Source organism: Pogoniulus pusillus, chromosome 12, assembly GCF_015220805.1.
Source record: "Pogoniulus pusillus isolate bPogPus1 chromosome 12, bPogPus1.pri, whole genome shotgun sequence".
Classification (NCBI taxonomy): domain Eukaryota; kingdom Metazoa; phylum Chordata; class Aves; order Piciformes; family Lybiidae; genus Pogoniulus; species Pogoniulus pusillus.
In genome coordinates this window covers 22,481,025-22,496,043 of record NC_087275.1, presented here as the reverse complement: position 1 = coordinate 22,496,043, position 15,019 = coordinate 22,481,025, and the positions used below count along the sequence as shown (strand labels likewise).

The window sequence follows — 15,019 nt, the reverse complement described above, 5'->3', positions numbered from 1 at the left end:
CACTTTCAGCAAGTTTGTGAAGAACACATAGCTAAGAAAAGACCACACAGTTACGCTGTTGTTCAGAGAGACCTGAACTGCCTGCAGGAGTCTCATGGAGTTAACAGAGGGAGATGCCAAGTTGTGCATCTCTGGAGGAATAACTGAATGCACCAGCATGACCTGTCAGCAGACTGTACGGGAGGCTGACTGTCTGGAAAGCTGATGTACAGAAAAACATCTGAGTGTGCTGGTGGACAAGCTGACCATAAGCTGGCAATATGCTGCTGCAGCAATGGCAGCCAACAGCATCCTAGGCTATATAAGGCAGAGCACCAATATCTCTCCTGACCTCTGGCAAGACTCTTGTAGAGTACTGGGCTCCCAGGTAGAACAGAAACAGGGAGATACTGTAGCAACACCATTAAAGGGCCATGATTAAGGCTGATAAAAGACTTGGAATATCTATCATGCTAAGAGAGCTGTAGTTATTGAGCCTGGAGAAGAGCAGGATCAGGGCCATCTTACAAGGGTGTCCAAATATGTGTGGAACTAATGAAGACAGAGCCAGATTCTTCTCAGTGGTGCCTGGTGAAAGAAGGAAAATGTCAAGAGTTAGGGCTGGGCTGGCCAGTGGACAAGTGACAGATGTTTTCTATTAACTCCTCTCCTTTTCCAAAGGGGAAGAGAAAGGGAATATGGGAAAGACACTTATGTATTGGAAAAGAAAACTAAAACAGCTTTAATGAAAATAATAACAGTAAAACAAAACACAAATATCTAAAAATAAATGTATTTATGTACACATGTGCACATACACAAAACTGATAACTAACCCAAACCTCCTAACAGAAATGTCACTGTCACTGATGCTACATGCAGGCAATGGGAAAAGTCTCAGACTGGACTTGCTGGCAAACAGGATGTGGATTCAGGAACACATAGATTAGGGTCAAAAGGCAGAATGAACAAGAGTCCTTGGATACAGCCATTGAAGAAGAGAACTTGATGCTTGTGATCCCTCAGCTTTATTTATACATATTATGTATATGGAATGGAATAGATTTTGTTGATCAGTTTAGATACACCTGTCCTGTCTTCTCCCTGCAAGTGCAGTGTTTTCTGCACCACTAATGTACACAAGATTTAGCAGTGACCCTGGTCTGCCTACCAGTCCTTGGTAATATAGACATTGAGCATTATCCCTACTGGAAGCAGGTACTGTCTTGTAAAGACATGCTGTTAACTTCAGGAAGTGCAGTTGCTTAGACTGAGCTGGAAAGTAAAATCACTGAATGGAATTAGTTCTAACTCAAACCAGAACAGAAAGGCAGCAGGCACAAGTTGAAACCTCAATGGATTTCCTGGAAAACGGGATCTAATCGACCCTTCCATGAGCAGATTAGACTAGATGATATCCAGAGAGATAAACTCAGAGGTTTTTGTGCAAACCTTGAGCAAATTGATTTAATTACAAAGTATGTAGTCTCAAATGATGGCTTCCTTTCTGGAGTCAGATCTTTTTTAAAATCATGTATCAAGCGAAAAAAAAATTAGGAGCTTTATGATTGTTAACAGCATTCAGGGAATCTGTAGTGGTGTATAGGGTTAACACTCCTGGGGGAGTAACCCTGAACCTGACCCTAGGGGTCTTGGCCCACCGTGGAAGTATTAAATTAGCTTGAACAAAATATCTCTATGGAGTGTCTTTAAGGTAAATTTAGTCTTTGTATCTCGCACAACACCTTCACTTGCTTGATGTGTTTTGGAAATGATTTTCTGTTAAAATACTTAAATCAGTGAAATTACATCAAGTTGAAAATTACAGTGTTTCCATCCAGTGGAATTTTCAAAGTTTCAGTAGAAAGCATACCCACAGGAATGATCACTGTTTAGAAACTTCACAGAATGTATCTGAATGGAAAAGACCTCAAAGATCATCCTGCCCAACTCTTCACCCAGCACCGAAGGGTCAACACTAAACCATGTCTCGAAGCACCAGGTCCACTTGATCACCCTCAGGGATGGTGACTCCACTGCTGCCCTGGGCAGACCATTCCAATGTTTGATAGCCCTTTCAGTGAAGAAGTGCTTCCTGATACCCAGCCTGAAGCTCTGCCGGCGCAGCTTCTAGCCATTTCTGTTTGCTTAACTGTTTGTTCTTATGACACATTCGAGGAGGCAGACTAGTTAATCAATATTCCATTTTGCCAAGGACCTAAACTTACAGGTAAAGGAATATTCAGCTTACAGAACCACATGTATTCCATCATTAAGAGGTTTTGAGTTATTTAATGTTGCTTTATCATACTGTCTTTTGTATTAAAGTGCTCCCTGCAAAGCATTTGTGGCATAGTGTATTACTCAGGGGGAGTTGAAAAGGTGAGATCCTGATGCCTATCTGTCTCAGAGCCCCAGGGCTCTTACTGGAAGTGTTTGACAAAATTAATGTTTGCCTCTTTCCTAATGCCACAATAAAGACTTGCAGCAGCACAGGTTCAGAAAGTTAAAACAATGGAGATACTTGGTTTACTAAAGTGACAGATGCAATGTATTTGGGATTGCCAGTGATAAATGCACTAACTACAAGTGATCAAGCTCAAGTTAATAAATCCTGGGTACCATCCAGCATAGTCAAAGATGCATATCTTTGCTGTAGTGCTGCTATAGAATACATGTGAAGCAAAAGTTAAGCTGTGTATTGAAAGTGCAGTTCTTGCCAAGAAAGTGTCCCTGACTTGGGTGCAGGAAAAGGTTTGCACCCTGTCAACCATCTTCATCTCTGCTAAATCCACAGTCCCTACTTCTAGAGAGGTGTCCTCCTGACTGATTTTTATACCCTCACACCGTCTGTTTGCCTTGTAGGTGATGTTTAGCATGATTTGATTGGAGAGTTGAGTGACATAGTCTTTTAAGTAGCATGTATTCTGCTTAACTCGTTATCATACTGAAGGGTGTCAACTTTAAAATTGCACTTAGTTAGGCAAAGGGCTTTGCTCAGGCACTACAGCCTTCAAAATCATCTTCTGTGGGTTAATAGAGGATGAATAAAAATGAAATAATACCATAGCCTGCCTGTCAGCCTTCTCCATTCAGGTCCTTAACTAGTGAGACAAGGAGCTGCATTAGTTTTATCTGAAACAGGACCACCTTACCTCCACAAGACTCCCTCCATTAGCTGTTGGACAGGTCAGCTTCGCAGATCTTCACTTCCAGAGATAATATAAACATCTCTTGTTTGTAAGTATCTCGACCTTCTTCCTGAAGTGCACTGAATTAACTTGCAAACCTGCATTCCTGTCCCACAATAAGCCTCGGCAGTTGTCCCGCAAAAGGCTATGGACAGTGTCTTTACTGAGGAGGAGATGAGAAGGGAGCAGGATGGGGAGGAGAGTATAGTAATTTTCGAGATGAGAACCACTTAGAAAAAGAAGAAAAACAAAGTATATATATTTTTTATTTTGTAGATGGTGGTGTTGGTTTGGTTTGGTTTGGTTTGGTTTTGAGTTTTATTTGTTTTGGTTTATTTTTTTCTGCTTCACCTTAAGAACTTTTCTGTGAAAGGAAAAAGTGTTTTATGAATGAGATCTATTAGAAAGTTTTCTTTTGCTAGGAGTAAGCATATTTTGTCAATACTTACACTCTGAAAAGATACAATTTCTTAAAGACAGCACAAAATACTTTGTAGTTATTTACCAAGATGTTACAGAAATTAATTAATTGTATTTGTCATAATGTATTTGTCACAGCAATAGTGAGTTTTATGTGTTGATTGCTTTCTCGTGGCTGCCGGGATGCAGGCACATAGTAACAGTTCTTTTACTACTGTGATTATTGCTCAAGAAGCAGGGCTGTGCATTTTATATGTAATTGTATTTTAAAGACCCTCTATAAAGCTAATGATTTTTTGAGTACAATAAAATTCCTGTAAGACCATGAAGAAGCCAAAAACTACTGATTTTTAATACACTCTTTAAAGAAATCTCAGTATTTTTACAGGAGTTGGGAATGTGTAGCTAAGTAACTCTCATGTTTGTACAAATCTAATCAAATTTTATATGAACCCTCTCCTCTTTCTCCTGAATTCTTACAATTTGGTGACTGGAACTGCTAGTGCCTGCCAGCTCTCAAAGGCATATAGCTGCTTGTGCACAACAGCCTGAGTGTAGTTTTTTTATGTGGTACATGTTCTCCAGGGAACTGCTAGTATTTATTGAGTAGTGTCAGGAAGAAGTATTAGGCACAATAATGTCAAAACTGCAGCTTTTTTTTGTTGTTGTTAATAAACAAACCTGTTCACACATTTGAGCACAAAAACTGTTCTTTTGCTCTGAACAGGTGGCTGAGAGACCCTGTAATAACTGCAGAATGCGCAATAAACTGTAAAACTTTGTTTGCCTAGTTAGGTTTTTTGAAGAGCAGTGGACCCCTGCCCACGTGCATCTTCTGCAGCCCAGAGTGACTTGGGCCAGACTGTGGAGTGCTGCTGGAAGCAATTTTAATATGTCTTAAAAGGCTTTTTGATTCCCCACAGTAGTAAGCAAACGAAAAGCAGTCACTGGTCTCGTAAGGGTGCTGAACTTCCATCTTTTTTGCATAGTTTTCCTTCAGACTTTCACCAGTGAACTACACAGAGAGACTTTGGTTGTCCTGATATTTGTTGGTTGATTGCTTGTGGCTTTTTGGTTTTGGCTGGTGGATTTTTTTATTTGCTTTGTTTTGCCTTTTTTGTGTTTTGTGTTTTCATGGTATGATGGGATACAGTCTGAGTTCTATCCAAATATTGCCAACTTGTAAATAAAGTAAAGGCGTTATATTACCTTGTCTGTAAGAGCCGTGAAGAAGAAATAGTGTCTCACCTGATTGGAGAAGACTGATAGGCAGACTATGGTGTTAATTCATAGAATCATAGAATCTACCAGGTTGGAAGAGACCTCCAAGATCATCCAGTCCAACCTAGCACCCATCCCTATCCAGTCAACTAGACCATGGCACTGAGTGCCTCATCCTGTCATTTCTTGAACACCTCCAGGGACGGTGCCTCCACCACCTCCCTGGGCAGCCCATTCCAATGCCAATCACTCTCTCTGGGAAGAACTTCCTCCTAACATCCAGCCTAGACCTGCCCCGGCACAACTTGAGACTTTGTCCCCTTGTTCTATTGCTGGTTGTCTGGGAGAAGAGACCAACCCCCACCTGGCTACAGCCTCCCTTCAGGTAGTTGTAGACAACAGTGAGGTCACCCCTGAGCCTCCGCTTCTCCAGGCTGCACACCCCCAGCTCCCTCAGCCTCTCCTCATAGGGTTTGTGTTCCAGGCCCTTCACTGGCCTTGTTGCCCAGAACTGGACACAGTACTCAAGGTGTTGCCTGACCAGTGTTGCATACAGGGGAAGAATAACCTCCATTGTCCTACTGGCTACACTGTTCTGATGCAGGCCAGGATGCCATTGGCTCTCTTGGCCACCTGGGCACACTGCTGGCTCATCTTCAGCCTAGTATCTGCCGGTACACCCAGGTCCTTTTCTTCCTGGCTGCTTTCCAGCCACTCTGTCCCCAGCCTGTAGCTGTTTTAATCCATCTTGTACTGACCGGTAGAAGCTGATTTTCTCTAAAGTTAAATGTTCATATATGGCTTAAGAGGTAATAAAGTACTGCAGCTTGAAAAAAAAAAAAGTAGATAGTCTGTTTATATATTTTATTTAGGATTCTACTTGTGTCTGAAAAATCATTTTAGATTTGATAAGCATTTTATTGCTGGAAGTGTAGGCTTAAAGAGCTTTTACTTACTTTGCTTACATTCCACTCTTTCAGTTGTGCTAATGCATTTGTATATGGAGGGGCTACTCAGTGAAGTTGGCTGGGAAACTGATCCAGTTAAAAATAATACTTTTTCTTTTGTACATGGATATTAATAACTCAATTCTGGCATCCAGGTTGCTGTAGTACTCTAGAAATTATTTTATCAGCACAAATGAGTGGCAGGCTAGCCTTATGGAATGCTTCTCAATCAGCAGTGCTATGAAACTGTGACAAAAATCGTTCCTTTGCATTTTTAAGGTGCAAGGTCCAAACTGGATGCTGTCTTTTCCTGCTCTCTGAATTTCCAGAAGTGCCTGCCAAACAGATTTTAATTTCCAGATGTAACTTCTTTGTATGTTCTTGTGTTTATGAAGCATGAATTAGAGCTGGTGACAGGGTCTCAACTCTTTGTGCTGGATAAGCGTGTTACTAGTAAAAAAATACCTGAACACAGATGTGGTAGGTGTCAGTCTAAGATGCTGTTTGCAAGTCTGAATGTGAGTGTGGCCATTTCTTACACAGGACAGGTGCATTTTTATGACCATGTGTTTGTGAAGTATAAGTGGGATGGTCTGCTCTGATGTCTTTCTGCAGGAAGCATCTGCTGCACTCTTTAAGATGGTGAAAAAAGTTTTGTGTTGAACTTGACCTGAAATGGCTAGAAAACAGAGCACATGAAATATTTGGGGTCTGTTTCCATCTACTGCTTCAAAGACAGTATAAATTTGAGTTTATATAGAAGATCTGTGAGATGAGTGGAGTTTTACTCATTGATTATTTTTTCTTTTCTTAATTGTTGTAACAAGACCAAGAAGTCTTCAGTAGGCTTATTCATCTCAGTTCCACAGAAAGAAAGAGATATATTTTTGCCTTCTGAGTTACCAAGTAATAAAATACTGTGGCTTATATATTTTGTAAAATATAACAGAAATGATATTTAGCACAAAATAGTGCAATTATGTAGCAGAATACACAACTTCATTAATAGTCTTCTTAAATTGCTTAACTGTGTAAAATGGCAAGAGATATTTGAGCCATCTAGTGGTTGGTATGAAACATTTTGACTTTGATAGTTTGTGAATGTAAATGATACCAGCTTGAAAATAGCATTTCTAATTTGCTGGCTTTTTAATATAGCATGGCTGTAAAAACAAACAAACAAAAAACCTCAGACATCCAGCTCCAAATTTGAGGTATTCTTCCTGTTTATCCTAGATTTTAGTGAAGAAATCTGATAACATAAAAATTACATTAGATGTTAGTAGTGTGAGATCTTCAGACCTTCCCAAGGGTTAAGATGTTCAAGAAAAGCATTGTTATGAGATAATTACAATGAAAATCGTTTGGAGGAAAAAAAATGGGCTTGTATTTACCAGATGTTTCTAGCAGAATTCTGACTAGCATGGATTAAATTAGAGGAATTAGTCTTTACTGGAAAACATGGCATGTATAGTTTTTGATCAAAACATGACCAAATAAAAGTAACAGAGTCAACTGAAAATAGATACCTTAATTTGGAGTGTGTTGGTAGCAAACGGAGTCACAGAATCCTATGATGTTAAGAAAAAACGCATTCTGTAGATGGAAATTTAGTGTAATCACTCTGTGTGGTCCTGGTATGCATTTAGCTGTTGTAGCCTTTTATATTGGCTGTTATCAATAGGAACCTGGCTGTACTTTGAACTTGGTGATACTCTGTAATATAGACAGAAATTCAGTTGCTGAAGTAATGAACTTTATATTCATCTCACCTTGAATTATTTGGGGGAAAATGCTGCATACCCTGAAACCCTGTAATACCTTCCAATCCACGTGAAACTCCTATCTGGGTTTAAATGCATATTAAAAATACCTCCCTTTAAGACAAATCTAGTAAGTGACAAGCAATGCTAATAGTGTTACATATGATTAAAGCTGTAGTATTTTGGAATGGAAAAAATGATCCATACTTTCTGTGCTAGTTTGAAGCCAGCTAGAATGTTTTGGTAGAGAAGAATTAAGATTGCAGGCTGTGAAAAGGAAATAGTGGTGATGTCTGCTTCACTCATAGGCTTGCTGAGATGTATAAGAACAAGAACATAAATATAGATAACAGAGTTGCTGTCTGGGCTCTGGGCTGAACTTCTCTCTCTCTCTAACCTAACCTGCCATCTGTGTGACCAATCGATGTGCTTCCTAACCCCCGTGGCTGACCCTCCAAGCTACCTTAAACATAAGGCAAGATCTACGGTAAGGTAGAGGGGTGGGAGGAAAGTGGAAGGATAGTTGAGAGCCCCTCCTGGGGACTCAGGTTTCTGGGAGGGATGTTGTGTTTTCTGTATTACCTTTTAACTTGTATATCCTGTATATTCTGACATTTCAGGATGTGCACCTTTAGACCGGAGTCTTCAGTCTTACCTTATTTTGTATTGAGAAGACAGTGGCAGAGTCTTCAGTCTTACCTTATTTTGTATTGAGAAGACAGTGGCAGTTTAAGAGAATTTTTTTTTCAGGCCAATTTCAGGTACTTTATAAGGCCAAATGAGAGGAAAATGGGAAAACTAAACACAGAACAAAGGACAGAAAAATCATGGTTAATTTGTAGTTTACTGTGGTGGTGACAACCTGAAAGCTTTGTGTGAACTTGATCTGTTAATTCTATTTGGACAGATCAGCTGCATGTTGGTTTTCTTGTGTCTTGAAAGTTGATTATTATTAGTACTTAGGATTGAACAATCAGCTGGATTAATCTTTTGAATCTGAACCTCATTTGGACTGTGAATTCTAAGTTTCAGAAGAGGAAATTAAACTCTTTATAGATTGAAAAGCTATTAGTTGTTTGGCATATTTTTACTTGAATTTTGCAGTGTGGTCGGATTTTTCTTACTACTATTATTCTAAGTCTTTGCAGTGAGCTAGTTCTGATTGCAGTTCGTGGATTGTCAAGGTCACACTGAAAAGTTTTGTTAAGTTCTATTCTACAAATGAGCCTGGTCCACACGCACTTAAGATTACTGGGTATGCTTCAGCGTTGTACACGTCTAAACCCCTTCTTGTATGTTATTTCTTCTCTTAAAATTACTTAGAAGTGAAGGCATTATGTAAACTCAGGTTTTGAGCTCACTTTTCTAGTCTGTTGTTGCAAAAGCATGCTTGGAAAGCAGGAAATACATGGAAGTGTGGAATTAGAGATCATTTATCTTTATGATGTCCATGCTGTGGTTTTGTTCTATTAAACAGGAATGTGGTTTTATGGTAGTGGTAATGTGTCATATTTTATTGTTCATGTACTTCCTTGTCCACTGTCCATGTTAATGTCTTCCAGTGCTCTGCTTGTTGTAGTACTGCTTATAACACAGCATTTTCTTGGAAGATGTTCATTGCTGAAGCTATGATTCAACTGTATTCATGAAAGGATCTTGGACTTTCCCCCTGATTTTAATTTGCACTTACATTATGTTACAAATACCTGTTGTTTTCTAGGAGAAATTTGATTATACCTTTTATATTTGGGTTCTGTTTAAGGCATAACTAGGATTCCTTTTGTGGAATTCCATAGAAATTTGATTTGCTGTTGAAGAAGTGTGTGCAAGTGGAAGAGGGATTATCTTGAACAAAAAGCTTCCACAGTGGAAATTTCTCCTCTTCTTGATGTGTCAGAGCTTTGTGTTCTTCGTGGTGTAATCCTGGTCTCTCAAAATGAGAATTGCCCAGAGAAGGAGCCTAAAAATGTCATAGGGAGCACACACATGTTGTCTCCTGTGAATAGTGAAATAGCTCTTCTAAATAGAAAACAGCTATGTTGGGACATAACTTAAAACAAAGTAAAATATGTGATAATTATTTGTAGATTGGGATTGTTAAATGTTCATTCAACTTTTTTAGTAATTTCAGTTGAGAAAAGAATTGTAATTTTCTGCTAAAAGAAAATGGGGGCATTTGGGTTTCTGGAAGGACAGTGCTCTTTTCAATTGAGTTTGCTTCCCTTGCTGCCTTCTAGAAAGTGGAGAAATAGAAAATAGAAGTTTAATTAATGATGAAGAAACATGACTGCCAGATTAAAAGCCAGTGGTCTGTATTGTTAGTGTTTAGAAAAGTGACATTTCCTTAAACATTTTCAGATTCATATAATTAATGTTCTGTGTTAGACACCAAAATTAGAGTGTGTAGCTTTATTTACTTTCATAGGAGTATAAATTATTATGATTATGGACTTGTTTTCAGTCATAAAAACATTTACTTTATATACTTGTCGAAGACCTCTACTCCCATCATTTCCTTCCCTGCTGTTACACAAGTAGAACAAAGCACATCAGTTTCTCTGATGTAAAAGTGCTTGAATATTATTGTTGTCACTATTCCTCCAGAAATAATTGGCAGAGATTTGTTTTTTTTTCCTTTCAAATGTCTACCTGTCTTTTTATTTCTTCTCTTTGGTTCTACCTATTCAACTTGAAATTTAAATGTGCTTATCTAATAATAGAAATAGAATGTCAGAGGATTAATAAAATACTGTAAACTCAAATCTTACAGCGTTATGTTTTTTCTTACCTGCATTTTAAACATAGTTTCTTTCTTTTACAGAATGCTGCCTTTTTATATGGCCTTGGTTTGGTCTACTTCCATTACAATGCCTTTCAGTGGTAAGTTGGAATAAGCTAACAGTTTCAATATTGTGCAATGTGTTATTGATAGGTGACTGTTTCAAATTCAGGTCGGTGCAAATGTGCAATAATTCAATTTTTTGAGTTCTCAATACAGTATTTGAAGACTTGCTGTCCTGGGTTACGTGTCTCACTTACTCTAATATGCCCACGGCAAACACAAAGCAAAACACAGGAGAAAGATTTTTAGCTCCCTGTAATGCAGTTCAGCAAGGGAGCTGGAGCAGTATGACTCAAAAATCTTTGTGAATTGTTGTTATCAATAGTCTGTAGCTTGTGTTTGCTTGAAAGCCTGCTTACAAGAAAACTTTACAATTCTCTTGGAAAAGAAGTGGCAAGATGGGCTTGTTTTCATTTGGGTTGGTATTCAGTCATTTTTGCATAGCTGCATAATGTGAAAGTTGTGGATGTGAGGAAGCAGTACATGCAGTTTTGAATCAGACATTTAAAACTTATGTCAAACCAGAAAGAGTTGTAAATTCTGGTAGCACTTTGGGGGTTGAAAGGCTCTGCTGCTGGGTATTGGGGGAGGGTTGCTTTTCAGTTGGGGGTTTTGGTTTTGCTTTGTTGGTGATGAGAGGAGTCTGATGAATGAAATAATCACTGGAGTTCCACCGAGAGGTCCTTAGACTTTTGTTGGGTTCTGTTATTGCAGAAATACAGTCAGTGTAGAAAAGTGAGAAAGGTGCAGTGTTTCTGGGTCAGTGGTTTTAACACTCAGTGTGGAAACTGTTAATGAAGTAAGTGTGACTTTACTGCTTCGTTGTTTACTAGTATGGTTATCATCTTGCTGGGTTAAGGATGACTACAGCTAAGAATGCAGTAAGTGACTGCTAACTGATAGTTTGGAACAATAAAATGAGATTTGCCCTGCCCCAGAAAATTATCGACATATCTGAAAGACATCAGAGTTGTTCTTTCCTCAGGATAATTTAAATAAGCTTTCATTCTTCAAATTAAGTTAAAGATGATTAAATCCTGAGCCCAGAACCTGGATTATTATTTTTCGATCTTGCAGCTTGCTTCTTTCTCTCTTAATAGTGGTAAAATGAAAGCCATGCTTTGTATGCAGCATGCAGTTCTTTTGCTTTCTAATTAACAAAATGACAGAAAACTTTGCAGAAAACCTGAGAATCCACTATCTTAAGATTGTGATCAACCTTGGATGAATTTTTCCAGGTTTCAGAATATTCTTGTTCTTATGCATGTGTGACTTCATGGTTAAATATTTAAAGTATCGAGTAGAATTTCTAGAGGAAGAAAATCCTAACACAGATAAAATCTTGCACCTTTATATGCAGGTTGTTTGTTGTTTTAATTAAAAATATAAGCCCTTTGAGAGCTCTTACTATTACTGTGGTTTTTTAGAGGTCAGAGGAGTGGGCTGTGTGGTTGTGAATGCTTAGTTCTGACAAAATCACAATATACTGGGAGGCGATAGCAAGTAATTTACTTGGTATTCTCTGTAGATCTTAATCCTCCACAGCACTCTCTTACATATTGCAAAGAGAGTCTTGCTTCTTTCAGAGCAAAATGCTAGTCAAAATTTACTTATTGTTCCATACATTAGTTGCTGAACTACACAAATTTCTGTTTCAGGTAGGTAGAGAAGACCTAGACCATTTGAGGTGGTTTAAGCCCTCATGCTTCGTCTGTGAGCTTTTTAAATCCAACCCACAGATATTTATCACATCACATTTAGACATTACTACACCACATTTAGATAGTTAGATAAGAGACACATACATAGTCCTTTTAAAAGGAAGTGCTTGAAATCATGCCTAATATATAGAGGCATGATAAAAAACAAGTGGCAATAAGATTAGGTATAGAATTCTTGTTCATATTTTGTATTTATGTTCTCCAGCTTTCATAGAAAGAAGTGTTGGCTTGGCTCCAAGACACATGCAATTTACTGTATTTCAATGTTATACATTTATCTATATACTAAAGTAGCATTACATTAAGTAGCATTATCTTAAGTGCAAATCTTACCTGATCTGTCATTTTAGGTTAGTGATTTTGTTTGGCTGTTCATGTAAGAACTGAAACTTCTCAAGGTGTACACAGATGTTGCAATAGCATGATCAAACCAAAGCTATTTCATGCAATTATTCTAGTGAGATATGTCATAAGGGATTAACTCCATAAATCGAGTGAGTGAAGTGTAGTAAAACAGGTCTTATAGATCTTAAATTTTGATACTCTGTTCTTTCGTGCCATTTGTCATCAAGCAGTAAGTAAAAGGGTTGGTTGATTTTCCCTGTTGTTTCCCTCTTTATCAAGTAGAACACAAATTGAATAAAGATAGCTGAAATAGTCACACAGATTGAGTAATTTCACAATACTCTTTAGCTGTCTTTTAAGAATTAAGGGAGTCAATAAAAAATTACCCTTAATTTCTGTGCAGTAACTACAAACAAGTGTAGTGGCTTTGGTGCCAGATTTTTCTCGTACTTCAGTAAGGATTCTGACCCTGACTGGTCTATCATCTGCTGATTTACACTGCGTCTCACCAAGATAAAAAGTTGGAGTCCAAGCTCTGCGATTGTGTCCTGTAACTGGCTCTTAACACCTCTCTGGATCACAACTGTGTACCAGCTCTGGTGTTCCAAGGCTGGCCTGTGTTGTTTTCAGTGACTGTTATCTTGAAAGTCACTGGACAGTGTGTGAGAAGGACAACTTACTCCTCAAAAACACCTTATAGCAGAGAGATCAGTCACCCTTACTGCTCCGTTTAGCATACCACGAGGCTCCAAAGCCCAAGAAATCCTTATCAACGTAGAACTTCAGTGTTGTGTAAAACTCAGTCCTGAAGAAAGCCAAAGACTAGTGCTATAGTTGATCCAGACCCTTTACCTCACCTCCATTGTGGCTAAAGATGCAGAGTGCCTGAGGAAAATCTGTCCTATTCAACTGGAACTTCTTGGCCCTACTGCAGCCATCCTTTCCAAAACAGAAACATTGTCATCATATGTTCAATAGAAGTGGTAGCTAGAAACACTGCCTCTGCTCCTGGCTCCTTTAAAGTAACCTCTCAGCCATCCCAGTCTATTTGCAATGCTACATCCTGGCTGTTCTGTAGGCTAGGATGTTATTTACACTGCAGTTTGCCCCTTTAGGATAAGTTTAACTCCTTGGAACAGAGACATGGGAGTTCAGCACAAAAATCTTGACATCTGGAAGACAGCTGCAGTCTTCCGTTATTCTTACCTAATTCAGGTAAACACCTGGATTTAGTGGGCATGAGGGAGGAAGCCAGCATATTCAGCACCTCCATCTCCCAAGATATCATCACTGAGCAGACTCTCCACAACCCATCTCTGCTGCTGCTGAATTCTACAACTCTCTGAAGACAAAGCACACAGCAGAAGGCCAACCTTTGGCTTTTGTCTGTGGTACTGCATCTCACCTCTTGACCAACAAGCAGGCTTCCAAACACCTAAGAATGAGTTTTCTCCTAAGAATGCTTTGAAGACTGCAGAGACAGGAGTGTTCTTTTCAATGTGCCCACTGGAAAACACACAAAACTTGCCATCTCTGGTGAGATGTTCTTAGTGCCAATCACGTTGAACCTTTTCTGCGAGCTGAAGGAATTTGATTTCTCTCTTGCTTTCTCTAGCTGTCATTCTCTTTCATTTTTTCTAGAAAGTGAAGTTTTACTCTTCTCACAGTCATCCTGAAATAGTAAAGCAGCTGTTTAAATTACTTCTAAAGTACTCAGGTCTACAGTGGAATGTAGACTTTTTTTCAGTAGTTTTTGTATGCCAACCTTCAGTATTGCAGGCCTTACTCATCTATCTAAGAAATCATTGTTTTGTGGTGGTCGCTGCTTGCATGTGAGAATGGGAGAGTTCTGTGCTGTCAAGGTCCATCCTGTGCTCTACTTTGCTTCCTTTATCAATACATACTTTTTTCCCCCAGGGTCAAGCTGTTAGTGGCATAGTGAGCCTTATCTTTAAGGATATAATTTTAATTATTTTTTCTGGCAGGACCAGTTTCTTCAGATGATTCTTTCAAGTTGTTTGTGTAAGTGATTGGCAGAACCAAGGAAATAGGCTCTTTACACAAAAAAAACAGTTGAATGGGTAGTGGGGTGTGTGAGAGTGCAAACTGCCTAGTGGGAATTTCCTTACCCCACTTGCCAGGCAGACAGTAGCTGCTGTCTGCTACATCAAATGTGATTGCTGCTCTGCATACCTCCTGGTATCTCAGTAGTGTGTGCACATCATTTGATGAAAGAGCCTAGCAGGTACAGTTTGCATTAAAGGCCCCAAGATTCACCTGGCAGTGACATTGCAGTGGTAGTTGGGAGTCTGTGGAGTTCATATTTTGGAAACACCTGCAATGGAAAGTCCAGGAGGGATATAATTTGAGAGTACAGAAACATCTTGCTTGCCAGTAACTTGTGATCTTCAGGGCACACGTTATATTGGTTCTGTCCTTGTTCTGTCAGAGTAATTTCAGATGGTCTGGTGCTTGTAGTTACCTTCATAAGGAGGGCATAATTTAAACACAAACTGTGTAGATACTGTTTTGTCAAATATTCCTCAAGTTTTAGGTGGCTGGGTCTATTTATGTATTTTTCAGGTGTATA

General features: G+C 38.9%; 1 protein-coding gene across 17 annotated transcripts in view; it reads left to right on the top strand.

The window, feature by feature from the left end:
• KDM6A (lysine demethylase 6A) overlaps positions 1-15,019 on the top strand; it is a 161,198-nt gene that overhangs the window by 68,047 nt on the left and 78,132 nt on the right. For all 17 annotated transcript variants that reach the window (XM_064151856.1, XM_064151860.1, XM_064151862.1 and 14 more), the window contains exon 5: positions 10,343-10,401. In XM_064151856.1, the coding sequence (XP_064007926.1) occupies positions 10,343-10,401 (59 nt within the window). The remainder of the gene's footprint in view (positions 1-10,342; positions 10,402-15,019) is intronic.